General features: G+C 44.3%; 1 protein-coding gene across 1 annotated transcript in view; it reads left to right on the top strand.

Moving 5' to 3' along the window:
* Nucleotides 1-12,057: 12,057 nt before the first annotated feature.
* The window catches only part of LOC147117355 (putative acyl-CoA dehydrogenase 6), a 103,023-nt gene continuing 87,222 nt past the window's right edge, over nt 12,058-27,858 (top strand). The window contains exon 1 of the mRNA XM_085988284.1: nt 12,058-12,106. Within this exon, the coding sequence (XP_085844410.1) occupies nt 12,073-12,106 (34 nt within the window). The 5' untranslated portion in view covers nt 12,058-12,072. The remainder of the gene's footprint in view (nt 12,107-27,858) is intronic.

Raw genomic sequence — 27,858 nt, 5'->3', positions numbered from 1 at the left:
AGTAATTAGAAATAATTGAATAGAACTACAAAAGTTTTTTAAAATTGTGCTTGGATTGTGGGAGGTACTTTGCTGCTCATCCCTAGTTGCCTTGAGAAGATAGTGGGCTTTCTTGAACCTCTGTGGTGATGGCACTTTCACAAAGTAGGGAGTTGCAGAATATTGACTCAGTAACCATGAAGGAACTGCCAAGTCAGGATGATGTGTGACTTGAAGGGTACATGGAGGGGATGGTGTAACCACAACATTGCTGCTCTCATCCTTCTTGGTGGTAAAGGTTGCAGGGGAGAGAGGTGTTCTCAGATTAACCTTGATGAATTGCTGCAACAACAAATTGTATTTTTATATCGCCTTTAACATAGTAAAACGTACCAAGGCACTTCATAGGAATTTATTAAACAAAAGTTGACATCGAGCCACATGAGATATTAGGGCAGATGACCAAAAGCTTGGTCAAAGAGGTAGGTCTTAAGTAGCGTCTTAAAGGAGGAAAGAGAGGTAGAGAGGCGGTGGAAATTCCAGAGCTTTGGGCTACAGTGCATCTTCGAAGTGCTCCTTCCAGCGGGCACTGACTGCTTCCCTGTCCTTGATGAGTACCTCTCCATTCTTGGCCCACAGTGTGGAAGGGCCTTGGGTGCTTGGGCCGTAGTAGGTCTTGACTGCGCTAAAGAATCCACGCACGTCGTGGTTGTCAGCTAGCTGCTGGATCTCCTGCGCTTTCTCCACCCACTATCTGTTCTTTAGGTCGCGAGTTTTTTGTTGGACCTCGGCCTTCAGGCTTCTGTAGAGCTGCTTTCTTGCTCTCGAGTTCTGTTGCTGTTTCCAGATCAGAAATGCCTTGCGCTTGCGGCTTATTAGCTCCTGGATCTCCTGGTCATTCTCGTCGAACCAGTCTTGGTGTTTCCTGGCCGAGTGACTGAGCATCTCTTCACAGGTGCTGATTATGGAGGCCTTGAGTGCAGACCAGACGCTGTGGGCACTCTGTGTCTCTGCATCACTGGGAGTCGTCAGGTTGTTTGTGAGGCGCAGGCTGAATAGGACTTTCTTAGCGGGGTCTTTGAGTGCTCCAGCGTTAATTTTCCTGCAGCATTGTTTCTGTTGCCGCCGCTGTTTTGGGGCTACATTGATGGAGATGACAGAGCGGATTAGACGGTGGTCTGTCCAGTAGTCATCAGCTCCTGTCATGGCGCGGGTGATACGGACGTCCTTGCAGTCCCTCACTCAGTTGATGACGTCGTCCAGCAGATGCCAGTGCTTGGAACGAGGGTGCTGCCATCAAGCCTTGCACTTGTCTCTCTGACGGAACAAGGTGTTGGTTATGACGAGGCCATGTTCTAAGCATTTCGACAGGAGGAGGGTACCGTTGGAGTTGGCTTTCCCTACCCCCTCTCTGCCAATCACACCTCTCCAGAGGTCTGTGTCCTTTCCAACTCTGGCGTTGAAGTCGCCAAGGAGGATCAGCTTGTCGCCCGTTGGGACTCGGGACAGGGATTGTTCGAGGCTGGAGTAGAATTCCTCTTTGGTCTCGTCTGTGGCTTCCAGTGTTGGGGCGTACGCACTGATGACCGTAGCGCACTGGTTTTGGGCTAGGGTGAGTCGAAGAGTCATGAGGCGCTCGTTTATACTGCTAGGGAGTCTCTGAGATGCCCGACTAGTTCATTTTCTATGGCGAAGCCTACCCCATGGAGGCGGCGTTCTTCTTCGGGTTTGCCTTTCCAGAAGAAGGTGTAACCACTGCCTTGCTCCTTGAGCTGGCCTTCCCCTGCCCGCCGGGTCTCACTTAGGGCGGCGATGTCAATGTCGAAGCGTCTGAGCACCCGGGCAATGATAGCAGTACGGCGTTCTGGTCTGTCACTGTTGGGGTTGTCCATGAGGGTCCTGACATTCCAGGTCCCGAACTTCATTTTAAAGGGTGGAAGATGCCTGTGCGTGAATTCTTTTAACGTGGGGTGGCCGTTGCACACCAGCTACCACACGGGCTTGACAGAGCAAGGTCTTGGTCCAATGGCAAGGGGATCCAAGACGATTGGAGACCAGGCTCTGCTACAACGGCCTAGCACACACACAAACTTACTGCTACTGTCCTCCTCCCTCCTTCCCGCAGGTCCTCTCTGCTTAGGTTTCGTAGGATGCATTGTGGTCCTCCCGACCTCGCTGTTGGCCCGTGCCGCACCTTCCCTGGGCCCCGACCCTGCTGCTGGTCCACGCTGTGCCACTCCTGGGCCTTGACCTCGCTGCTGGGCTTGTCCTCGCTCCTGGGTCCCGGCCTCGGGACATGAATGATGTTGTCTCTCACAGGATGAAATTATCAAAAGAAGATCTCCTTAACCACGACTCTGTCTTCGACACGAGTGTACTCAACTCCATCCCACAGCATGCTACCCGCCACCATCTCAGCACAACCCCAGCCCAGCATGAGGTTGAAAAGGCCATCCGACAACTAAAGAACAACAAGGCCTCAGGAGCAGATGGAATCCCCGCCGAGGCGCTAAAGCATGGCGGAGAAGCACTACTGGCGCGAATTCATGAACTCATTTATCTGGAAGGAGGAGAGCAAGCCAGGGGATCTCAGAGACGCCGTAATTGTGACCATCTTCAAGAAAGGTGACAAGTCTGATTGCGGTAATTACAGAGGAGTTTCCCTGCTGTCTGCCACAGGGAAAGTCATCGCAAGAATCCTCCTCAGTCGCCTTCTCCCAATGGCTGAAGAGCTCCTCCCAGAGTCGCAATGCGGATTCCGCTCACTAAGGGGCACAATGGACATGATCTTCACCGCATGTCAATTACAAGAGAAATGCAGGGAATAGCACCATGGCCTTCTTCAAACTCACAAAGGCCTTCGACACTGTCAACCATGAGGGATTATGGAGTATCCGCCTCAAATTCGGCTGTCCTGAAACGTTTGTCACTGTCCTCCGTCTGCTTCACGACGACATGCAAGCCGTGATCCTGACCAACGGTTCCACCACAGACCCAATTCACGTACGAACTGGGTTCAAGCAAGGCTGTGTCATCGCACCAACGCTCTTCTCAATCTTCCTTGCTGCAATGCTCCATCTCACCCTCAGTAAGCTCCCCACTGGAGTGGAACTAATTTACAGAACAAACGGGAAACTGTTCAACCTCCGTCGCCTCCAGTCCAGATCCAAGGTCGTCCCATCCTCTATCGTCAAATTACAGTATGCAGACGATGCTTGCGTCTGCGCTCACTCGGAGGTCGAGCTCCAAACCATCGTCAACACCTTCACTGATGCGTACGAGAGCATGGGCCTTACACTAAAGATCCGTAATACAAAGGTCCTCTACCAACCTGCCCCCGCCACACAGTGCTGCCCCCCCGATTATCAAAATCCATGACGAGGCCTTAGACAACGTGGACCACTTTCCATACCTCGGGAGCCTACTGTAAATAAGGGCAGACGTCGACGACGAAGTCCAACACCGCCTTCAGTGTGCCAGTGCAGCCTTTGCCCGCCTGAGGAAGAGAGTGTTTGAAGACGAGGACCTCAAACCTGGCACTAAGCTCATGGTCTACAGGGCAGCAGTGATACTCGCCCTGCTTGTATGCCTCAGAGACATGGACCATGTACAGCAGGCACCTCAAAGCACTGGAGAGGTACCACCAACGCTACCTCCACAAGATCCTGCAAATCCATTGGCAGGATAGGTGCACCAACGTCGGTTTTCTTGCTCAGGCCAACATCCCCAGCATCGAAGCTTTGACCACGCTCGATCAGCTCCGATGGATGGGCCTCATCGTCCGCATGCCAGATACGAGACTCCCAAAACAAGCGCTCTAATCGGAGCTCCGGCACGACAAGAGAGCCCCAGGTGGGCAGAGGAAACGCTTCAAGGACACCCTCAAAGCCTCCTTGAAAAAGTGTAACATCCCCACCGACACCTGGGAATCCCTGGCCCAAGTCCGCACAAAGTGGAGGAGAAGCATCCAGGAAGGCGCCGAGCACCTCGAGTCTCTTCGCCGAGAGCAAGCGGAAGCCCAGCGCAAGGAGCGCACGTCAACCCAAGCACCCCACCCACCCACTCCTTCAACCACCGTCTGCCCCACCTGTGACAGAGACTGTAGGTCCCGCATTGGACTCATCAGTCACCTGTGAACTCATTTTTAATGTGGAAGCAAGTCATCCTCGGTTCCGAGGGACTGCCTTAGAAGAAGAAGAAGACCGTGCATCCTGTAGATCTTACATAATGCAGCCACTTTGTGCTTTTGATGGAGGCGGTGGATTTTGAGTCCAGTGGCAGGAGTGGCAGCCAAATGAACTGCTGTGTCCTGGATGGTGTCGAACTTCTTGAGTGTTGTTGTGACTGCAGCCATCTAGTTGAGTGGTGTGCTTTCATCATCCCTGACTTTGAACCTTTTAAATTGTGGAAAGGCTTTGAGGCATCAGGAGGTTAGCCACTCGTTGAAGAGTAATGAAGAACAACTTGTATTTATATAATACACCCCTCAAGGTGTCCCAAAGTGCTTTACAGCCAATGAAATACTTTTGAAATATAGTCACTTGTTCTGTAGGCCAATGTGAGAGCCAGTTTGCACACAACAAAGTCCTGCACACAACAAAGTCCTACAAACAGCACTGAAATGAATGACCAGGTGATTTGCTTTTAGTGGTGTTGCTTGTAGGAAAAATGTTGGCTAGGACCCAACCTCTGCCCTGCGCTTGTAGCCATGGTGTTGATATGGCTGGTCCAGTTAGGCTTTTGGTCAGTGGTGACCCCAAGATGTTTATGATGGGGTAGTTGACGATGGTCAACAGAAGAAAGGGAAGAAGCTGAAGGAAAGCCATCTGTCGCACAGCACCTGGCCGTTGGTTGCAGAACAGTGTTGACAGACGGTTGGGGGCAGGTTGCCTGTCCATCCTACAGCGAGACCACTGTAAGGAATTAAAAGAATAAATAAACTGTAGTTATCTTTATTTTCAAAAAAATGAAATTTTGTGAAAAAGGCAAAGATTTAGGAAAAATGCAGATAGATAATGGGCGGAAGAAAATCATAAAGAATGAGGAAAGTTTGTACTTGTGGAAAGCAAATGGATTACATAATAAACTAAGCACTGGAAATGTAAAAATAGCATATGGAAATAAATATTATAATCAAAAATTAGGTTACAATACTTGGGAGAATAAGCAATTCAGGACAGCCTAGAGAATGGACAATGTTTCATTATTTACTACCTTAAAAAAGGCAGGTGGAATGACACTGGGAAAAAAACATATAAATTATTTAGCTGAAACTGAATAATAAACAATCTACTGGCGGTGGTTATGTTATTGCTAAACACAAGCAGGTAGCATTTAGAAGGATTAAATTGAAACGGATTGTTTTATTGTCTAAGAATTTATTTTTAATATATCACAGTAGCAGAAAAACCATCTATTGCGTTATTATTTACAGTTAAAATAATGAAAATAGATAGAAATATTTAGGAAATATTAGTGCAGTTGTGAGCTATAACAAATGGCACTAGAAAAGAAAATTGTGTGAACACCATGGAAAATATTTGCCATTGCTGATGGCACTGAAGTAAAACAGGAATGGGGAGGTAGTTAGAAAATTAGGTAGAGATTGATTGCACTGGAGCAAATTTAAAATCCGGTTTTAAGAACAGTCAAGAATTTTATTTTATTAATATATATTTTAATTGGATGCATGTTATCATGTATACAATCATTGTGAATCTTGTTGGGAATACTGTGTGCTAGTTGTAATTTTTGTTAGGCTATATTTTGAGGTCTTTTCTCAAAAATGTTGACTGCCAAATTTTTAGTCGTTGCAGTCCTAATTTTGAAAGCGAGGGTTCATCTATTTCTGTTACTTTGAGGATGAAGAGGAGAATTAAAAGAAGGATGCAAGGCAGGCTATTTTGTCTCAGAGGTGGATTGCCCTTACTCATCATTACACACAACCCATACTACAGGCAGAAGTATACTACCTTGGATTGTCGGAGGAAAACTGCTTTCACAGACTCCACTTCACCAAGGAGACTGATGGTGTTGTGCCAGAGTATCTGACCTCCAGCCAACCTCCAATACAATACTGGCTATCAAGGTCACCACAGACCTAAACTTCTATGTTGCTGGTTCTTTCCAACATGTAGGTAGGGCAGAAATCCCCAGAGTGCATCTCTCTCGCTAACCAGTTCACAGTTCTGGAAACTGGTGGGGGTGATGGCTCCTCTGGGGAGAGCAGCCAGGGCCAAGGCCACGGCACCACGGATGGCTCAGCTGCACAGGGGGGAAGGAAGAAGAGTGGAAGCGCAATAGTGATAGGGGATTCATTGGTTAGGGGAACAGATAGGTGTTTCTGTGGACGCAGACGTGACTCCAGGATGGTATGTTGCCTCCCTGGTGCCAGGGTCAAGGATGTCACTGAGGGGGGGAGGGTGAACAGCCAGAGGTCGTTACCCATATCGATACCAATGACATAGGCAGAAAGAGGGATGAGGTCCTGCAGGCAGACTATAGGGAGCTAGGAAAGAGATTAAAAAGCAGGACCTCAAAGGTAGTAATCTCCGGATTACTCCCGGTGCCACGTGCTAGTGAGTACAGGAATAGGAGGATAGAACAGATGAATGCGTGGCTGGAGGGAGGGTTTTAGATTCCTGAGGCATTGGGACTGTTTCTGGGGAAGGTGGAACATGTACAAGCCAGACGGGTTACACTTCAACAGAGCCGGGACCAATATTCTCGCGGGGAGGTTTGCTAGTGCTGTTGGGGAGGGTTTAAACTAGCTTGGCAGGGGGATGGGCACCAACATATAGGAGTAGAAAAGAGAAATAAGGTGCATAAAAGAGGCAGTGTGTTGGATTGTACTAGAGAAGAAAGTAGTACTAGAGGCAGAAGTAGTACCATATTAGATAGAAGCAGACTAAGAAAGACTACGAAAAATTCAAAAATTGATTTAGAATGCATGTATGTAAATGCACAAAGTGTGATGAATAAGGTTGGTGAGCTACAAGCACAATTAGCCGTGTGGCAATAGCGGAAACGTCGCTTAAAAACGGTGAGGACTGGGCACTTAATATTCAAGGGTACAAGGTGTTCAGAAAAGATAGGGAATGAAAAAAGGGAGGTGGGGTGGCAGCACTGATTAGGGAAGACATTGTAAAGGGAGGATGTTCTTGAGGGGACAAGGACAGAATCCATTTGGTTAGAGTTGAGGAGCAAAAAGGGTATGATCAGGCTATTGGGGGTATTCTACAGGTGTCCAAATAGTGAGAGGGAGGTAGAGGAGCAAATCTGCAGGGAAATTGCAGAGATATGCAAGAGCTATAGAGTGGTGATATTGGGGGACTTTAATTACCCAAATATCAATTGGGATAATGCTAGGGTAAAGGGAAAGGAGGGGGAAGAATTTCTGCAATGTGTTCAGGAGAATTTCCTTGACCAGTATGTTCTTGGCCCAACTAGGAAGGAGGCATTGCTGGATCTGGTGCTGGGGAATGAGGTGGGCCAGGTCGACCATGTGTCTGTGGGAGAACACTTGGGTACGAGTGATCATCGTATCATAAGATTTAGATTAACAATCTAGAGTGGAACTTCTAAACTGGAATAGGGCTAACTTCAATGGGATGCGAAAAGATCTAGCCAGGGTAAAATGGAACCAAAAATTGACAGGAAAAACTGTAATGGAACAATGGGTGATCTTTAAGGAGGAGATGTTCCAAGTACAGGCTAGGTACATTCCAACAAGCAGGAAGGGTAAGGGAACCAAAACAAGGGCTCCTTGATGACAAGGGAGATAGAGAAGATGATGAAACAAAAAAAGAGGGCATACTATGCATGTCAGGTGAATTCTTCAAGGGAGAACCAGACCAAATACACAAAATTGAGAGGGAGAGGGAAAGTGAAGATGAAAATAAGATTGGCAAAGAGAGAATATGAGAGTAGAATGGCGGTTTACATAAAAGGGAACCCAAAAATCTTCTACCAGCATGTAAACAGTAAGCGGGAAGTAAGAGGCGGGGTGGGGCCTATTAGGGACAAAGAAGGTGTTATATGCTTAGATGTGCAGGGCAAGGCTAGAATACTCGATGAGTATTTTGTACCGGTGTTTACTAAGGAGGTGGATGCTGACAAAATATCGGTAGAAGTGAAAAAGGTAGCAATGGAAGGAGTGAAAATTGATAGACAGGATGTACTGGAAAGGCTGGGTATGCTTAGAATGGACAAGTCGCCTGGTTTGCATCCCAGGTTGCTAAGGGAATTGGGGGAGGAGATAGCGGAAGGGCTTGCCATAATTTTCCAATCTTCCCTTGAGGCGCCTGAGGATTGGAAAGTGGAAAATGTGACACCATTGTTAAAGAAAGGGTGTAAGGACAATCCTAGTAACTACAGGCCGGTCAGTTTAACATCAGTGGTGGGTAAAGTTTTAGAAACAGTAATCAAGGAAAAAATTAACGGGCACTTGGAGAGGTTTAAGCTAATTAAGGAGAACCAACACTGATTAGTAAAAGGCAGATCATGTTTGACTAATCTAATTGAATTTTTTGATGAAGTAACAGGGAGGATTGATGAAGGGAATGCAATGGATGTTGTCTACATGGATTTTAGGAAGGCATTTGACAAAGTACCACATAGAAGGCTGGTTAACAAAATTGAGGCTCATGGAATAGGTGGGTCAGTGGCAGCTTGGATAAGGAATTGGCTTAAGGACAGAAAACAGCGAGTTGTGGTAAACAGCTGTTTTTCAGACTGGAGGATGGTAGACAGTGGTGTTCCCCAAGGGTCAGTGCTGAGGCCACCGCTTTTTTTGATATATATAAATGACTTGGATATTGGAATACAGAGTAGAATTTCTAAATTTTCCAATGACACCAAATCTGGGGGTGTGGCAAATAGTGATGATGATACCAATCGACTGCAACAGGACATAGAAAGGCTAGCAGAATGAGCAGACAAGTGGCAGATGGAATTTAATACAGAGAAGTATGAGGTGATGCATTTTGGCACAAAGAACAGGGAGAGGCAATATACACTTAATGGTACAGTTTTAAAGAGTGTGCAGGGACAGAGGGACCTGGGAGTCAATGTGCATAGGCCCCTGAAGGTGGCAGGACATATTGAGAGAGTGGTTAACAAAGCATTTGGGATCTTGGGCTTCATAAATAGGGGTATTGAGTACAAAAGTGGAGAAGTTATGCTGAACCTTTTCTAAAGCTCTGGTTAGGCCACAACTGGAGTATAGTGTCCAGTTCTGGTCACCACACTTTAGGAAGGATGTGAAGGCACTTGAGAGGGTGCAGAGGAGATTTACCAGACTGGTTCCGGGGATGGGGCATCTTAGCTACAAGGACAGGTAGGAGAAGCTGTATTTGTTTTCATTAGAGCAAAGGAGGTTGCGGGGTGATTTGATAGTTGTACAAGATTATGACGGGTTTGGATAGGCTAGACGGGGAAAGGCTGTTCCCACTACTTGATGCTACAAAGACTAGGGGACACAGATTTAAGGTTTTGGACAAGAGTTACAGGGGGGACGTGAGGGAAAACTTTTTTACGCAGCGAGTGGAACTCGCTGCCAGCGGAAGTGGTGGAAGTGGAGACACTCAATGTTTTCAAGGGGAGACTGAATAGGCACTTGAGGGAAATAAACTTGCAGGGCTCAGGGGTTAGAGCGGGGGAATGGGACTGACTGGATTGCTCTACAGAGAGCTGGCATGGACTCGATGGGCTGAATGGCCTCCTTCTGTGCCGTTATGACTATGCCATAGGGCACACTAACAATATCAGACAATCTGCAGTTCAACGATGTGTTAAGTTAACTGATGCATTTTTTGCTGAGATGAAAAATGTCATAACTTTTTTCTTTCTTGGGCAGCTGTCAGCAAAATAAGAGGGTTCTGAACTGTTCTTAGATGGCAAGATCTAGGACTAGGACATCATTGGCACCCAAGTAGCCTTACAAGGCCCTGTACATAATTCCATAGCTTTCATGAAGTGCGAGAGTTTCCAGAAAAGTCCATTGAAGTGTAGGTCATATGTGACCATCAAAACAGGATCATGAAAATTGATGCTCACTTCCCAGGCAGCAGTCATGAGCTCTCATGCCAGGATTATTTATATAGCACTTTTGGCATTTTCAATATATTCTGATGCCTCAGCCAATGCTGTACTATTGATGTGCAGGCACTGTTGTTATGTAAACAAATATAGCAACAAGGTTGCAGAAACAGCACGAGATAAATGACTAGTTTTGAGATAGTGATTGAGGGATGCATATTGGTAAGAACACTGGGAAAACTGCCTGCTGTTCTTCAAATAGTACCTAGGATCTTTTAGTTCACCTGAGTTGGCAAACAGGCTTGACCCCAGGACCTTCTGACTTAGAGCTGAGAATGCTACTAACTGAGCCGAACTAAAGAAAGACTGCAAGGATGGCTCCTAGGAGACTTAGGCTACCCTGGTTCCAAATGCTTCTCGGGTAGCCACAAACATCAGCAGAGTTCAGATACAGCAAGGCCCATGTAGCCACGAAGCTCTTTATTGAACACACTAAGAGTTTTGAAATAATGCTTCAGCTGCCTGGACAGATCACGCAATATCTATAATCCAGGCCAATCACGATCATCATAATCTGCTGCATGCTGCCCAACTTGGAACAAGTGACCGAGGATGAGCCACCTGCAACCAAGATAAGCCAGAAGATATTTCTGTTGAACTATCTTTACAAGTAACAAGAACCATATGGTAGCTTCTTATTCCATCAGCAGACAGAAGGCCCCGATTCTGGCACCAGGGGTGCTTTTGCAGGCCCTTCAAACCTAAAACTATGCTCCTGTTTGTGCCTCTAACCCCAATGCAAGTCCTTGAGAAGTGGTGCACCCATGTACAGAGTGTGCCCGGGCCTTTAAATGGCCTGGGACAGGAAAGCTAACATTCCCCATCTCTTACCGATGTAGCACACCTCACATACTGTGCCTGTCGGCCTAAAGCGAAAAATGTATCATAATAGTTCCTTGTTGATACAACAGCCAATGATTGGGCCAAATAAAGACGTAGAGCAACAGGAAGGAAGGTTCAAGGTTAGCACTAATATAAACAAATAAGACCAAACTTCGACCATTCAACAGGAAATTTAATGATAAGATGTTAGAAAAAGTGGTGCAATTATATGTATTTGAATGTTTTCCCTTGTTCTGTGTGCGCTATAATATGTCATGCATTGAAAAGAGGAAAACATTGCAGGGCAATGGGGAAGAGCAGGGGTGTGGAATTAATTGAATAGCTCTTTCAAAGAGCCAGCACAATGGGCCGAATGCTTCAGTGTTGTATCACTCTATGATTCTATGACTGAAAATTTGATGATTGTTGTCAATAATCAAATAAGAATGTATTTTCATTTAATGCCCTGGAGAAATGTGTTAAGCAATTAATGATAATTTTAAACTATATTCTGATTAAGCTTCATTTGTTTACTCCCTTAACAATCTCCAAGTTGTATGGTAATGAATAAAAGTGTCTCCTTAAATAAATTTAGCAAAATCACCTGCCGATGTTTTCACCAGTCTACCAGATTCTCTTTCTTTTCATGCATTAGCTGAAAATCATGACTCAAGGAAAACAATGTGAAAAGTTTCAAATTGCTTAATCATAAAAACTTCAATATTTTAGCTTAAGTACCAAACAGATTAGGTTACTGTGATCTCAAAAATGTAACGTGAATAAAACCTAGAGCCTTCTGTGTTGCTATATGCTCACTCAGAATTCTTTAAAACATAAAGTAGCATGAAATGATAAAAGGCTTTTTGGCTCATCGAGCTTGGTACTTTGCCAGATGATACACAGCCTGGCCTATCATTTTCTCTACCCAACCCACACAGTTATCAGAAGTCCCAAAGATAATAGAGAACATCTCCAGAATATTTGTCTAACCTTACAACTTCCATTATTCAGCTCTGTTTGGTTATTTTCCATAATTTTTTATGCCTCAACAGTACAGAAATAATTGGGCTCCATAGAGTAGTTGATCGTTTCTGTATACTTATTTTTATAGTGTTTTATCCTGCTTCTAACTTTTCTTTTTTTCTGCTATTTTTTTAAAATTTTCCCTCTCTCATGAAGCCGTGGGAATGTTTCCAGGTGTTCTCTGGTATGTTGTCTAAATCATTCTCGATGTATGAACCTAAACAGTGAATTTCTGCAATATATTTGACTGGGGGAGACATTACAACTGAATGCAATTCTATGCTCACCCAAAGTCCACACATGCTCATTTCCAGCTGTGGTCAGGAACATGAACACTGGCTGATTTTCCTTTACTTTGCTGTTATGAATTTTGTGTTCATCAGTGTGAGGGATGTTAGTAATGCAGCATAAAATGCTTTTCCTTTTCGGGCACCTAGTGTCACCATCTGTCACTCCCTGATGCTGTATGTATATTTGAAAGGCTTGTGTCTTAGGGATCTGCATTTGTATAAGAGAGGTTTTGCTTATTGAAATAATTCTCTTGACATGAACAACAAATGTACAAAGCATTAAAAGAAGAGACTGTTAGGCAGATTTATAATACAGGAAACTCTCGATTTACCGGTACCTAAATAACCGGAAATCTCGGTTAACCGGCAAAATTCAGGAGTAGGTTCAGGTAAGTTTTACTTCATATTACTGGCCGTTCCTCGATCTGTGGCTGTGCAGTCGGGTGTGGCTGCAGCTGTTGCTAAGCAACATGGATGCTTGGATCCTGCACCTGTTGCTAAGCAACAGGGAAGCCTGGGTTTTTTGCTGTATACGGAGCTCTCAGCTCTCGTACCTTTTAACTATAGCTCTCGGTAATCCGGACTTTTTGATAAACCAGCACCACACCGGTCCCGTTGGTGCCGGATAAAAAGAGTTTCCTGTAATTAGAAATTCAGTGTTTCTTGCTACAATTTACTTATTTTGAAGAAATGGATAATGAATGAAAGACTTGTTTGGCTTTCTGTGAAGGACACAGCTTGCAACTTTTAACCATGTTTGTGTTTTGGTGAGTTAATGTCTCTGGTATGATGACATCAAGGGCCTGTATAGTTTGGACAGCTCTGATTAATATAGATAGAATTGGTTGCTTTAGCTGGGAGTCTGTTCCACATATCTGCTATGCTAAGAAGAAAAATAATAGTTTCTTCTAATAGATGATCCTTGTTTGGGGCTTGTTAATATTGAAGTTGTGTTCTCTAGTTCTGTTCTGACAATAAAAAATACTGGAAAGTACTTACACCATTTTACGTCAGTATTGCAGTCAGTTTTAACTAGAAGCTGTTTTGAAATCTCTTGGTCTTAGACCTTGGATTGGTCAGGAGATGAATCTTCTCAATTACAAAGAACATGGCATTCAATGTGGCGTGGTGGTGGTGAATGAATTGATAGGCTTTGAGTTCGCTTGTGATTTCCCCACACCACAGAACAACTGAAGGAAAGTCCAGAGCAGAAGTTAGTTGTTTGCCTATGGGGAAGGAGGGAAAGTCAAAAGGTAAGTCATTCTGTGGAGCTCTTGAGCACCTCATAGCCTTACAGCAGACAGACAAGTAGGAAGAGGAGACTCCATCCTGAAATGTCATGCACATGCTGCGAATAAATACAAGACAAAAACTGCAGAACATTGTAGTTTGCAGGCAAGTTGCAAGTTATTTTGGTCAGAGAATAGTTGTGAAGAAGGGAAAGGGGAGAGGGATCATGTTTTTCAATTATTAATCTTTCCGAAATCCAAACACTATATTTAAATGATATAAAAGAAAGCTGCATTATTTGCTATTGAAATAGTTGTAGTCCAAAGAATAAAAATAATCTACATTAAGAAAAATATCTCATTCTGTAGTTTTGTTACATATTTATTTATATTGATTTATTATAATAATATAACTGCAAGCTAACAGAAAGCACTGCACTTTCTGATACAGATGCCCAAAATTGAATATTCACACATTACAATGTATATTTTGTCATATTCTGGAACTATAAATGAATGCTAATGTGGTAGTAATTTCTGTGATAAGGACAGAGGGATCATCTATGACTCCTTAAGATTATTAGAATTTTTCACTATCAGTAAATGAACCTGCTGCCTTAGAAACCTGATTTTTTTTCACGACGCTGAGTATGCAAGATCTAAAACTGCACTTCTCTGCAATAATATGTGATTTTGCTGAGATAGCAGCATGTATTTTTCTGCAGTATGTACATCCCTGGTGCTTTGAAATTTGAAAAGCAAACTTTGAAATTCATACTTATAATTTTTGCGATCAGTCAGACAGTGTCACAGTTTCAGATTTTGACCATTTTTTCACAAACGATTTGGAAAAGGGTTACATTTAAATATTAGGATTTTAAAGCAAACTTTATTCTTGCATTTAAAAAAAAGACAAATAAAAGGTAATTAAAATGCTAATTTTCCTTACAGACTTAAAAAAATAGCAATTAATTAGCCTATCTCGGTAGTTAAATTCACATCCAATGTATGGGAGGTTCCTGGCCCTGGATACTTACATAAGAACATAAGAAATAGCTGAAGTAGGCCATAAAGCTTGCAAAAGCACTTATTGCTAAAATGAATGAAATCAAATGATAGCTCTTCCTTTTCGTCAAGTTTTCCAACTAAAATTAATAATGTATTATTTGATTAATAGGATGCACTCAATTTTCATAAGAAACACTCTAAAACCTAAGAACATAAGAAATAGGACCAGGAGTCGGCCATTTGGCCCTTCGAGCCTGCTCCACCATTCAGTAAGATCATGGCTGATCCTCTACCTCATCTCCACTTTCCTGCACTATCCCCATATCCCTTGATTCCCTTAATATCCAAAAATCTATCGATCTATGTCTTAAATATACTCAACGACTGAGCCTCCACAACCCTCTAAGGTAGAGAATTCCAAAGATTCACCACCCTCTGAGTGAAGAAATCTCTCCTCATCTCAGTCAAAAATGGCCGACCCCTTATTCTTAGACTGTGACCCCGGTTCTAGACTCCCTAGCCGGGGGAAACATTCTCCCTGCATCTACCCTGTCAAGCCCTGTAAGAATTTTGTATGTTTCAATGAGATCACCTCTCATTCTTCTAAACTCTAGAGAATATAGGCCTAGTCTACTCAATCTCTCCTCATAGGACAATCCCCCCATCCTAGGAATCAGTTTGGTGAACCTTCGTTGTACTCCCTCTGGGGCGAGTATATCCTTCCTTAGGTAAGGAGATCAAAACTGTACACAATACTCCAGGTGTGGTCTCACCAGGGCCCTATATAATTGCGGTAAGACGTCTTTACTCTTATACTTATTCTCTTGTAATAAAGGCCAACATACCATTTGCTTTCCAAATTGCTTGCTGTACCTGCATGTTAACTTTAAGTGATTCGTGTACAAGGACACCCAGGTCCCTCTGAACACCGACATTTCCCAATCTCTCGCCATTTAAAAAATACTCTGCTTTTCTATTTTTCCTATCAAACTTCACATTTCTCCACGTTATATTCCATTTGCCATGTTCTTGCCCACTCACTTAGCCTGTCTCTATCCCCTTGAAGCCTCTTTGCATCCTCCTCACAACTTACATTCCCATCTAACTTTGTATCATCAGCAAACTTGGATATACAGGACACTTTGGTTTACCCGGAGGTTGTATGTCCGGAAACCTCGATCTACCGGCAGAAATCAGGAGCCGTTTTGTTAGTTTTTTTTTCTTCTCGTGGCTTTGTTTTCAACAGTCGGGCTCTGGAAAGTCTCTCTGAAGCTGTTGCTAAGCTACAGAGACGCTTCCAAGGTACGGGCCGACTGTTTACAAGCTGTTGCTAAGCAACAGTGTTTGTTGTCAGATACGGAGATGAAAACCTCCGTATGCTTCAACATTAACTTTGTATGTCCGGCAGTTTTGATAGATCGGCAACAGCTCGGTCCCGTCGGTGCCGGATATAACAAAGTTTCCTGTATTACATTTGGTCCCCTCATCCAAATCATTGATCCAGATTGTGAATAGCTGAGGCCCAAGCACTGATCCTTGCGGTACCCCACTAGTTACAGCCTGCCAACCCGAAAATGACCCCTTTATTCCTACTCTCTGTTTTTTGTCCGTTAACCAATCCTCAATCCATGCTAGTATATTCCCCCCAATCCCATGAGCCCTAATTTTGTTTAATAACCTCTCGGTGCCTTCTGAAAATCCAAATACACCACATCCACTGGTTCCCCCTTATCTATTCTGCTAGTTACAACCTCGAAGAATTCTAACAGATTTGTCAAACACGATTTCCTTTTCATAAATCCATGTTGACTCTGCCCAATCCTATTATTGTTTTCTAAGTGCCTTGTTACCACATCCTTAATAATAGATTCTAGCATTTTCCCTACTACTGATGTCAAGCTAACTGGTCTATAGTGCCCTGTTTTCTCTCCCTGCTTTCTAAAATAGTGGGGTTACATCTGCTACCTCCCAATCCGCGGGAACTGTTCTGGAATCAATGGAATTTTGGAAGATGACAACCAATGCATCTACTATCTCTATAACCACCTCTTTTAAAACCCTAGGATGTAGGCCATCAGGTCCAGGGGATTTATCGGCTTTCAGCCCCATTAATTTCTCCAGTACTTTTTTTTTTACAAATACTAACTTCTTTCAGTTCCTCATTGTCGCTAGACCCTTGCTTCTTCACTATTTCCGGGACGTTTTTTGCATCGTCTTCCGTGAAAACAGACACAAAGGGCTCGATTTTAATTCCCGAGGCGGGTTGGAGTCGGGTTGTGTGGTGGGCGGGTTTGGGAGCTGCTTCCGGTGGGAACAGTTGCAGAGTTGCGATTTTTATTAAAGTACCTTGTTAATTTCATGGCGCGCTGGCTGGTCCAATGAGTGGGATCGGGTCGGCTGGCCACCTCAGATGACGTCATAATAGCAGCTGCTTTTAAAGCTGCCTTCCAGCCTGAGCCTTTCCATTGTGGTTTCCTGCACTTCTTTTCAAAGCTATGACTTCTTCCAGAGGCAAGGCAGCTCCTCGGTTTAATGATGAGTCTCTCCAAGTTCTTGTGGATGCTGTGAGAGGCCGCAGGGAGATTCTCTTCCCGCCTGATGGCCGGAGGAAGCCTCCTCAGCAGACCAAGGCAGCCTGGCTGCGCATTGCTCAGGAGGTGAGTGCAAGGTCCATTTATGCACGCTCATGGATCCAATGCCGCAAAAGGTTTAATGATCTTGTGAGAACATCAAAAGTGAGTATCCCATCTCACTTGCCTTCACTCTGCTTCCCTTCTCTTCTCATCACCTGTACTTTGGAAGCCTCCTCCTTTTCTCGAATTCTTTGAGGATGTAACATACAGGGTGGATAAAGGGGAACCAGTGGATGTAGTGTATTTGGACTTCCAAAAGGCATTTGACAAGGTTCCACGCAAAAGATTACTGATCAAGATAAAAAATCACGGAATTGGAGGTAATATACTGGCATAGGTGGAAGATTGGCTATCTAACAGAAAACAAAGAGTTGGGATAAATGGTTCGTTCTCGGGCTGGCAATCAGTAACTAGTGGTATTCCGCAGGGGTCAGTGCTGGGACCCCAACTCTTTACAATCTATATTAACGATTTGGAGGAAGGGACCGAGTGCAACATATCCAAGTTTGCCGACGATACAAAGATGGGAGGGAAAGCAGTGAGTGAGGAGGACATAAAAAACCTGCAAAAGGACATAGGCAGGCTAAGTGAGTGGGCAGAGATTTGGCAGATGCAATATAATGTTGGAAAGTGTGAGGTTATGCACTTTGGCAGAAAAAATCAAAGAGCAAGTTATTATCTAAATGGAGAGAAACTGCAAAGTGCTACAGTACAAAGGGATCTGGGGGTCCTGCTGCATGAAACACAAAATGTTAGTATGCAGGTGCAGCAGGTGATCAGGAAGGCCAATGGAATCTTGGCTTTTATTGCAAGGGGGATGGAGTATTAAAACAGGGAAGTCTTGCTGCAGTTATACAGGGTATTGGTGAGGCCACACCTGGAATACTGTGTGCAGTTTTGGTTTCCATATTTAAGAAAAGATATACTTGCTCTCGAGGCGGTTCAGAGAAGGTTCACTGGGTTGATTCCAGACATGAGGGGTTGACGTATGAGGAAAGGTTGAGTAGGTTGGGACTCTACTCACTGGAATTCAGAAGAATGAGAGGCGATCTTATCGAAACACATAAGATTGTGAGGGGGCTTGATCGGGTGGATGTGGTGAGGATGTTTCCACTGATGGGTGAGATTAGAACTAGGGAACATAATCTTAGAATAAGGGGCTGCCCTTTCAAAACTGAGATGAGGAGAAACTTCTTCACTCAGAGGGTAGTAAATCTATGGAATTTGCTACCCCAGAGAGCTGTGGAAGCTGCAACATTAAATAAATTTAAAATGGAGATAGACATTTTCCTAGCAGATAAGGGAATTAGGGTTAAGGGGAGAGGGCAGGGAAGTGGACGTGAGTCTAGATTCAGATCAGCCATGATCCTATTGAATGGCGGAGCAGGCCCGAGGGGCCGTATGGCCTGCTCCTGCTCCTATTTCTTATGTTCTTATGTTCACATCCCACCTTACTCTTACTTCCCTTGCACCATTTCCTATCTGTCTCTGCACTGAATCACTTCAGCATCCTACCTATGCACCCTTTAGACTCACTCTCACTGTCATGCAGTGACAACAACTAACAATGCACAGGGAGCTACCTTCCTGTTGGCACCTTAGCCCATCTTCGACTCACTCAAATCTTCTATGGTAGGGATTAATTACATCACTGTGGCTGAAACACCGCTTGTGTCCCTCCTTGCAGGAAAAGATAGCCCACAGTAAGAGGGAGAGAGCAATGACTGGAGGTGGAACAGCTTCCCTAGCCACATTGACCAGTGCTGACGAGGCAGCAAACGAGATTGTTGGAGGTGGCGAGGACCTGGAAGTGGGCGATGGAGAGATGAACACACTAGAGGAAGCTGGTGACATAATAGATTTTCATCTCTCTCAGAAAGCAATGCAATATGATGTTCATAGAGAATCGCTTTTTATCATCTGCTCAAAAGGATGTGTCTGCTACATCAATATCAGATGCCTAATTCAAGCCTTTACGCTACCACAGGACCATCGAGTGCCCCCCTCCCCACGATCCAGGACGAAGAGCCAGACATCTCCTCAGAGGAACCTGAAGCCTCTGAGGAAGCAGCATCACCAGGACTCAGCGCACCAACGCACACCTCGGTGGGGCCATCACGAGTTAGAGTAGTGTTGCCACCTGGTCTATCACAGCGCACAAGTGAGCATCAGCAGATGGTGGAGACAGCGACAGCAGTGGAGAGTCCACGGCGGAGGTCGCATCAGTCTCCTAGCTCTGCTGAGCTGCATGCAGACGCTGTGCCTCTGGGGCCATCCAGAAAAAGCGCGGTTCGTGAAATACAGGAACAAGTGCAGGTGTCTCTGGAAGGGTTTGCCTCCATGGTTAGTGTGAGTGTGGAGAGAATGGAGGAGTCCATCTCTAACATCAGCACTGACGTGGAGGCAATGGCGCACAAATGCACTACCATGGATCGGATGGCAACCTCCATGGAAAGGATGGTTACCTCAGTGGAAAGGATGGCTACGGCCATGGAGGAAATAAGTTGCCAGCGTCAGGAAAACATGGTGACTGTTCAGAATAGAATGACATCTCTGGAGGAGCAATGGGCAGCTATTGAGCAGAGAGACCAGAGCTTCATGGATGTCCTTTTGAGGAGGATTGCTAGTGCAGATACGGGTCCTCATGGCTCCCTTGAAGTGCAGCAAGGTGCTCTCCTGTCACTTGCCAGCACTGAGGTGCGGCTGCCCCATAAGAGGGATGTTGTTGGCAGGACAGAAGGAAGTGTGGGCTCCTCTCAAAGCGCTCGCACGATCGTGCCACTATGGAGCCCTCAGTCAGAGACTCACTTTGCAGAGACAACTGAGATGACTGTTTCAGCCCCTGCACAGCCGCAGGAAGATCAGACTGTTGAAGAGCCCTCCCAGGCTCCCAAACCCAGGGGACACCCGCCAAAAACGTCTAAGTAGGCGCAGCATCCTAGTCAGCAAGGTGCCTCTACATCTGCTGAAGCCACAGGGGAAGCACCACGTAGAAGCACGTGTAAGAGAACAATTTAGCACCTGTAGTCACAAGGGGACCCACTTGGGTAATGTTTCTTTTTTTTCTGACTGTTGTTGGTATATTTTGTCATGTATTAAAGATAAATTATGTCAAACAGTTGATTGTGTGGCCTATGTGTTCTGGGAAATGGCAAAAGCGCATTGAGTGCTCAGGGCAACTTACATTTGTAATGCTGATGGTAAAAGTGATAGGAAATAAGAGGGTCTAGCAGAGATGAAGTATGACATTGGACAAGTGCCGCCTGCAATTACAGAGCCATATGGTGGCCACATATGGTCGAAGAGTAAGCTTATGGCAGTGTGCATACCCTGGTTGATGGGCAGCAGTGAACTGGATGGATGCTGCATTTGTAGCAACTGGGCATACAAGGCTCCCTTCGTCCTCCTCCTCCTCCTTTTCCCAGGAAGACGTGGTTAGCCACGTGGCTGCTACTCCCCCGATTATGAGGACCAGGATGAGAGGGCATAAATGTTTCCCATCCCCTTGCTATAGATTTCATTTGAGGTAACAATCTTGCAAGCGCACAGTCAAAGTGGCCTGAAATATTTCCATTCCTGACACACTGCAGATGGGTGGCAGCTTGAACAGTCAGAAGGTCAAAGATGTGCGAAATGTTATCCCATACCTACAACAGCAAAGTTGTTGCATTTGAATGTCAGTCATATTTCAGGGGCGCTTTTAAAGTGCTCCACCAATGCATACAAATCATGTCCTCCAGCAACCCGTCTCCTTGAACCTGTTTCTGACTCGTCGGGAAACAGGAGCCAGAAGCAGGAAAATGGGAAACCACGATGAAAATAGGATTAGCAAGGCACCGGTTGGAGACGGGTCAGTTTGGGAGCAGTTAAACAGACACTCAGGAAAATCGGGTGGGGGCGGGATGGAGGCGAGTTTGGTGTCTGAAGCCATTTTTTCTGATTTTCCCAACAGACCCATCTCCAAACCCGCCTCCTCAGGGCTATTAAAAATCGATCCCAAAGTTATTTGTTTAATTTCATTGCCATTTCCTTATTCCCCATTATAATTTCTCCTGTCTCAGCCTATAAGTGACTCACATTTACTTTTGCTAGTCTTTTCCTTTTTACTTACCTATAGAAGCTTTTACAGTCTGTTTTCATGTCTCTCGCTAGGTTACTCTCACATTCTATTTTCCCTTTCTTTATCAATTTCTTGGTCCTCCTTTGCTGAATTCTAAAATCCTCCCAATCCTCAGGCTTACTACTCTTTTTGCCAACATTATAAGCCTCTTCCTTTGATCTAATACTATCTTTAACTTCTCTTGTTAGCCATGGTTGGACCACTTTTCCTGTGGGGTTTTTGTGCCTTAAAGGAATGTATATTTGTTGTAAATTATGTATTAATTCTTTAAATGCTAGCCATTGCTTGTCTACCATCATACTTTTCACTGTAGTTTCCCAATCTACCTTGGCCAACTCACCCCTCATACCTACGTAGTTTGCTTTATTTAGATTTAAGACTCTAGTTTCGGATTTAACCAAATCGCTTTCAGACTCAATATAAAACTCTATCATATTATTGTCACTCTTCCCTAAAGGCCCCTTTACTACAAGGTTATTAATTAACCCTTTCTCATTGCACAATACTAAATCTAAAATAGCCTGTTCCCTAGTTGGTTCCTCAACATACTGATCTAGAAAACTATCCTGTATACGTTCCATGAATTCATCCTCCACACTATTACTGCAAATTTGGTTTGCCTAGTCTGTATGTAGAGTAAAGTCCCCCATGATTATTGTATTACCCTTGTTACATGCGCCTCTAATTTATACTCTGACCTGCATTACAACTACTGTTTGGGGGCCGATAAACAACTCCCACCAATGTTTTCTGCCCCTTGCTGTTTCTTAGCTCCACCCAAACTGATTCAACATCTTGATTTTTGGAGCTAAGATCCTTTCTCTCTACTGTCTTTATCCTATCCTTTATCCTCCTCCTTTTCCATTGTGCCTATCTCTTCTAAAAGTTAAGTATCCTGGAATATTTAGTTCCCAACCTTGGCCACTTTGCAACCACTTCTCCATAATGGCTATTAGATCAAACCTATTAATTTCTGTCTGCGCTATTAATTTATCTATTTTGTTGCGAATGCTTTGCGCATTCAGATATAGTGCCTTTAGCTTTGATTTTTTTCTATTTTTCCCTGATGTCACCTTAGTCACTGATGCCTTATTACTTTTGTTACTCTCTCTGTCCCTGCCTGACCCACTCTGCTTATTTTTACCCCAAAATCTGCTCTAGAGCCTTGACATTTCTCTTGCTGCTTTTAAATTGACTCTTTCCTGAATCCTCCCACCCCCCCTTCATTAGTTTAAAGCCCTCTCTACTGCCCTAGTTATTCGATTCGCCAGGACACTGGTTCCAGCCTGGTTTAAGTGGAGCCCGTCCCATCGGAACAGCTCCCTCTTACCCCAGTACTGGTGCCAGTGCTCCATGAACTGAAACCCCTTTCTCCCACACCACCCTTTGAGCCATGCATTTAAACCTCTAATCTGTTTGTCCCTAAGCCAATTTGCGTGTGGCTCAGGTAACAATCCAGAGATTATTACCTTTGAGGTTCTGCTTTTTAATTTGGATCCTAGCTCCTCAAATTTCCTCAGCAGAACCTCATTCCTAATTATACCTATGTTGTTGGTTCCTACGTGGACCGCAACAACTCGATCCTCCCCCTCCCACTCCAAGTTCTTCTCCAGCCGCAAGGTGATATCCTTAACCCTGGCACTGGGCAGGCAACACAACCATTGGTGCTCCCTGTTGCAGCTGCAGAGAACAGTATCTATCCCCCTGAATTTACTGTCGCCTACCACTACCACATTCCTTTTTACTTCCCCTACTTGAATGGCCTCCTGTACCACGGTGCTGTGGTCAGTTTGCCCATCCTCCCTGCAGTCCTTGTTCTCATCCATACAGGCAGCAAGTACCTCGTACCTATTGGACAAGGTCAAGGGCTGAGGCTCCTCCATCACTATATCCTGGGTCCCCATACCTTCCTGACTCGCAGTCACACCCTTCTGTCCCTTACCATTGACTAACTCTAAAGTACTGCTTAACCTAAGGGGTGTGACTGCCTTCTGGAACATATTGTCCAGGTAACTCTCCCCTTCCGTGAAGCATCGCAATGTCTGCAGCTCAGACTCCAGCTCAACAACTCTGAGCCGAAGTTCCTCGAGCTGCAGGCACTTACTGCAGATTTGGTTGCTCGGGATCTCGTTGGTCTCCACCAACTCCCTCTTGCTGCAGTTACAACACACCACCTGCCCTGCCATCTCTGTCTAACCTTATTTTATTTATATAAATTAGTTAGTTTGTATTCAAACAATTATTTTTACTTTTAATTAGTTAATTTAGTTTAAGTTATTAATTCAATAAAGTTATAGTAGTTAATACTCTCCCAGTTCTGAATTTAATCCACTTATCTAACCTAGAGAGCAAAAGAGCTGTAATACTCCTCAACCAATCACCTACCTGCTGTCCTGTGACTTTTTGCTTAAGTCGCCAATCAGCTCCCTTTAAGCTGCTGCCGCTCCCGCTCCGGTCCGCGCTGTGTTCTGGGCCTTCTCCGGTGCTCCCTTTAAGCCACTGCCACCGCTCCTGCTTGGGTCCGTGCTGCGTTCTGGACCTTCTCTGGTGCTCCCTTTAATCGTCGCCTCCACTGCCACTGCACCCGCTCAGGTCCGCGGTGGGTACTTTCTGGCATAGACCTTCCCCTTGGGTTGTGAATACAGGTATTTGAAAGCAGAGATACAAATACACACTCAGTCAGGTTTTTAAACAGAAAGCTGTGAATGCAAAGTTTTGCCAGGTTCAGTAGTTTAGAATGCAGAAGGGTAGTGAGAGGTCATTTTGTTTAAGCCAAGCAATACTGATGTAAGTCATAGTGTTTGGCATTCATTATTTTGCATTGCTACACAAAGAATTAAGTGAGTCCAATCATAACTGTTGCTCTGTAGGTTAATTTGCTGTGAAGTAAAGCAGCTCAACTAATTCATACCTGGCCTCACCTGAAAAAGTGAAAAAAAATTGCAAGCCACACTTTAGAGCACGTGCAGAAGACACAAATATCCAATTTAGATCACAGTGGGGAACAATTGTTGCACCCTGGGTTATGCTATCGTATGGTACGATATTGGGTAGTACTGGCACGTGTCGGGCCACATGGCCTGTTTCTGTGCTGTAAATACTTTGTAAGAACATAAGACCATAAAAAATAAGAGCAGGAGTAGGCCATATGGCACCTCGAGCCTGCTCCGCCATTCAATAAGATCATGGCTGATCATCGACTTTCGCGCCCGATCTCAATATCCCTTGATTCCCCAAGAGTCCAAAAATCTATCTATCTCAGCCTTGAATATACTCAAAGACTCAGCATTCACAGCCCTCTGGGGCAGAGAATTCCAAAGATTCACAACCCTCTGAGTGAAGAAATTCCTCCTCATCTCAGTCTTAAATGGCTTACCCCTTATCCTGAGACTATGCCCCCTAGTTCTAGACACTCCAGCCAGAGGAAGCAAACTCTCAGTATCTATCCTGTCAATCCCCTTCAGAATCTTGTATGTTTCAATGAGATCACCTCTCATTCTTCTAAACTCCAGAGAGTATAGGCCCATTCTACACAGTCTCTCATCATAGGACAGCCCTCTCATCTCAGGAATCAATCTAGTGAACCTTCGTTACACCGCCTCCAGGGCAGGTATATCCTTCCTAAGATAAGGAGACCAAAACTGTGCACAGTACTCCAGGTCCTGTACAATTGTAGCAAGACTTCCTTACTCTTATACTCCAAACCCTTGCAATAAAGGCCAACATGCCATTTGCCTTCCTTATTGCTTGCTGTACCTGCATGCTAGCTTTCTGTGTTTCTTGCACGAGGACACCCAAATCTCTCTGAACACCAACATTTGAAAGTTTCTCACCATTTAAAAAATGTTCTGTTTTTCTATTCTTCCTACCAAAGTGAATAACCTCACATTTCCCTACATTATACTCCATCTGCCAGCTTACTGCCCACTCACTTAGTCCATCTATATCCCTTTACAGACTTTTTGTGTTCTCTTCACAGCTTACTGTCCCACCTAGCTTTGTATCATCAGCAAACTTGGATACATTACACTCGGTCCCTTCATCTAGGTCATTAATATAGATTATAAATAGCTGAGACTCCAACACTGATCCTTGCGGCACCCCACTAGTTATAGCCTGCCAACCTGAAAATGATCCGTTTATCCCTACTCTCTGTTTTCTGTCAATTAACCAATCTTCTATCCATGCTACTATATTACCCCCAACCCCATGAGCCCTAATCTTGTGTAATAACATAAGAACATAAGAAATAGGAGCAGGAGTAGGCCCCTCGAGCCTGCTCCACCATTCAATAAGATCATGGCTGATCTGATCCTAACCTCAAATCTACTATCACTCTACATCCCACCCGAACCCATGTGATCTCCTGGGAGAGGCGAAAAACCAGATAAAAACCCAATAAACCTTTTATGTGGTACCTTATCGAATGCCTTTTAGAAATTCAAATATACTACATCCACTGGTTCCCTTTTATCTACCCTGCTAGTTACATCCTCTAATAAATTTGTCAAACACGATTTCCCTTTCATAAAACCATGTTATGATTTTCTAAGCGCCCTGATACCACTTCCTTAACAATGGATTCCAGCATTTTCCCAACGACTGATGTCAGGCTAACTGGCCTGTATTTCCCTGTTTTTTCTCTCCCTCCTTTCTTGAATAGCGGTGTTACATTTGCGACCTTCCAATCCGCTGGGACCATTCTGGAATCTAGGGAATTTTGGAAGATCAAAACCAATGCATCCACTATCTCTGCAGCCACCTCTTTTAGAACCCTAGGATGTAGACCGTCAGGTCCAGGGGATTTGTCGGCTTTTAGTCCCATTAGTTTCACTAGTACTCTTTCTCTACTTATATTAATTACGTTAAGTTCCTCACCCTCATTAGACCCTTGGTTCCCCACCATTTTTGGTATGCTTTTAGTGTCTTCTACTGTGAAGACAGGTACAAAATATTTGTTTAATGTTTCTGCCATTTCCTCATTCCCCACAATAATTTCTCCTGTCTCAGCCTCTAAGGGACCAACGTTTACTTTTACTACTCTTTTCCTTTTTACATACTTGTAGAAACTCTTACAATCTGCTTTTATAATTCTTGCTAGTTTTCTCTCATTCTATTTTTTCCCTTTTTATCAATTTTTTGGTCAACCTTTGCTGGTTTCTGAAACTTTCCCAGGCTTACTATTATTCTTTGCAACATTATAAGCTGCTTCTTTCAATCTAATGCTACCCTTAACTTCTTTGGTTAGCCATGGTTGGATCACTTTTCCCATGGAGTTTTTGTTTCTCAATGGAATGTATTTTTGTTGAGAATTATGAAATATTTCTTTAAATGCTAGCCACTGCTTATTTACCGCCATACATTTTAATCTATTTTTCCAACCTACCTTGGCCAACTCGCCCCTCATACCTATGTAATTGGCTTTATTTAAGTTTAAGACTCTAGTTTCAGACTTAGGCAAGTCATTCTCAAAATTATTGTGAAATTCTATCATATTATGATCACTCTGCCACAGAGGATCCTTTACTATGAGATTGCTAATTAATCCTGTCTCATTACACAATACAAGATCTAAAATAGCCTGTTCCATGACATATTGTTCTAGGAAACTGCCCCAAATGCATTCCATGAACCCATCCTCCAGACTAACTTTGCCAATTTGATTTGTCCAGTCTATATGAAGATTAAAGTCCCCCAAGATTATTGCATTACCTTTGTTGCAAGCTCCTCCTATTTCTTGATTAATATTCTGTCCAATGGTATAGCTACTGTTAGGGGGCCTATATATTACACCTACCAGTGTTTTCTGCCCCTTGTTATTCCTTATCTCCACCCATACTGATTCTACTTCCTGATCTTCCGAGCTGAGATCCTTATGTCCTCCTTTATTATCAGGGCTACTCCCCCTCCTTTTCCATTCTGCCTGTCTTTTCGAAACGTCAAGTACCCTGTAATATTTAGTTCCCCACCTTGGCCACCTTGCAACCATGTCTCTGTAATGGCTATTAGATCAAACCCATTTATCTCTATTTGTGCATTCAGATAAAGAGCCTTTAATTAAATTTTTTTACCATTATTCCCTGCTTTGATCTTATTCTCTGCTGCGCTGCTACCATTAAACTCTCTCTCCCTTCCTGTCGCACTCTGCTTACTTTTACCCAAATCACTACACTGCTCTATTGCCTTGACCTTTCTCTTTAGATATCGAATTTCCCCTCACCTGACCCCTCCACCCCCCACTTTTTTTTTAGTTTAAAGCCCCATCTACAGCCCTGGTTATTCGATTCGCCAGGTTGCTGGTCCCAGCCTGGTTTAAGTGGAGCTCATCCCGACGGAACAGCTTCCTCTTTCCCCAGTACTGGTGCCAGTGCCCCATCAATTGAAACCCCTTTTTCCCACACCACTCTTTGAGCCACGCATTTAGCTCTCTGACCTGCTTGACCCTATGCCAATTTGCGCGTGGCTCAGGTAGTAATCCAGAGATTATTACCCTTGTGGTTCTGCTTATTAATTTAGACCCTAGCTCCTCAAACTCCCTCAGCAGAACCTCATTCTTAGTTCTACCTATGTCATCGGTTCCTACATGGACCACGACAACTGGATCGCACCCCCCCCACACTCCAACTACTTCTTCAGCCGCAAGGAAATAACCTTAA

This window comes from Somniosus microcephalus, chromosome 5 (assembly GCF_052327205.1).
Source record: "Somniosus microcephalus isolate GS21.2 chromosome 5, FLI_Smic_1.0, whole genome shotgun sequence".
Classification (NCBI taxonomy): domain Eukaryota; kingdom Metazoa; phylum Chordata; class Chondrichthyes; order Squaliformes; family Somniosidae; genus Somniosus; species Somniosus microcephalus.
This window is presented reverse-complemented; position numbering and strand designations above follow the sequence as displayed.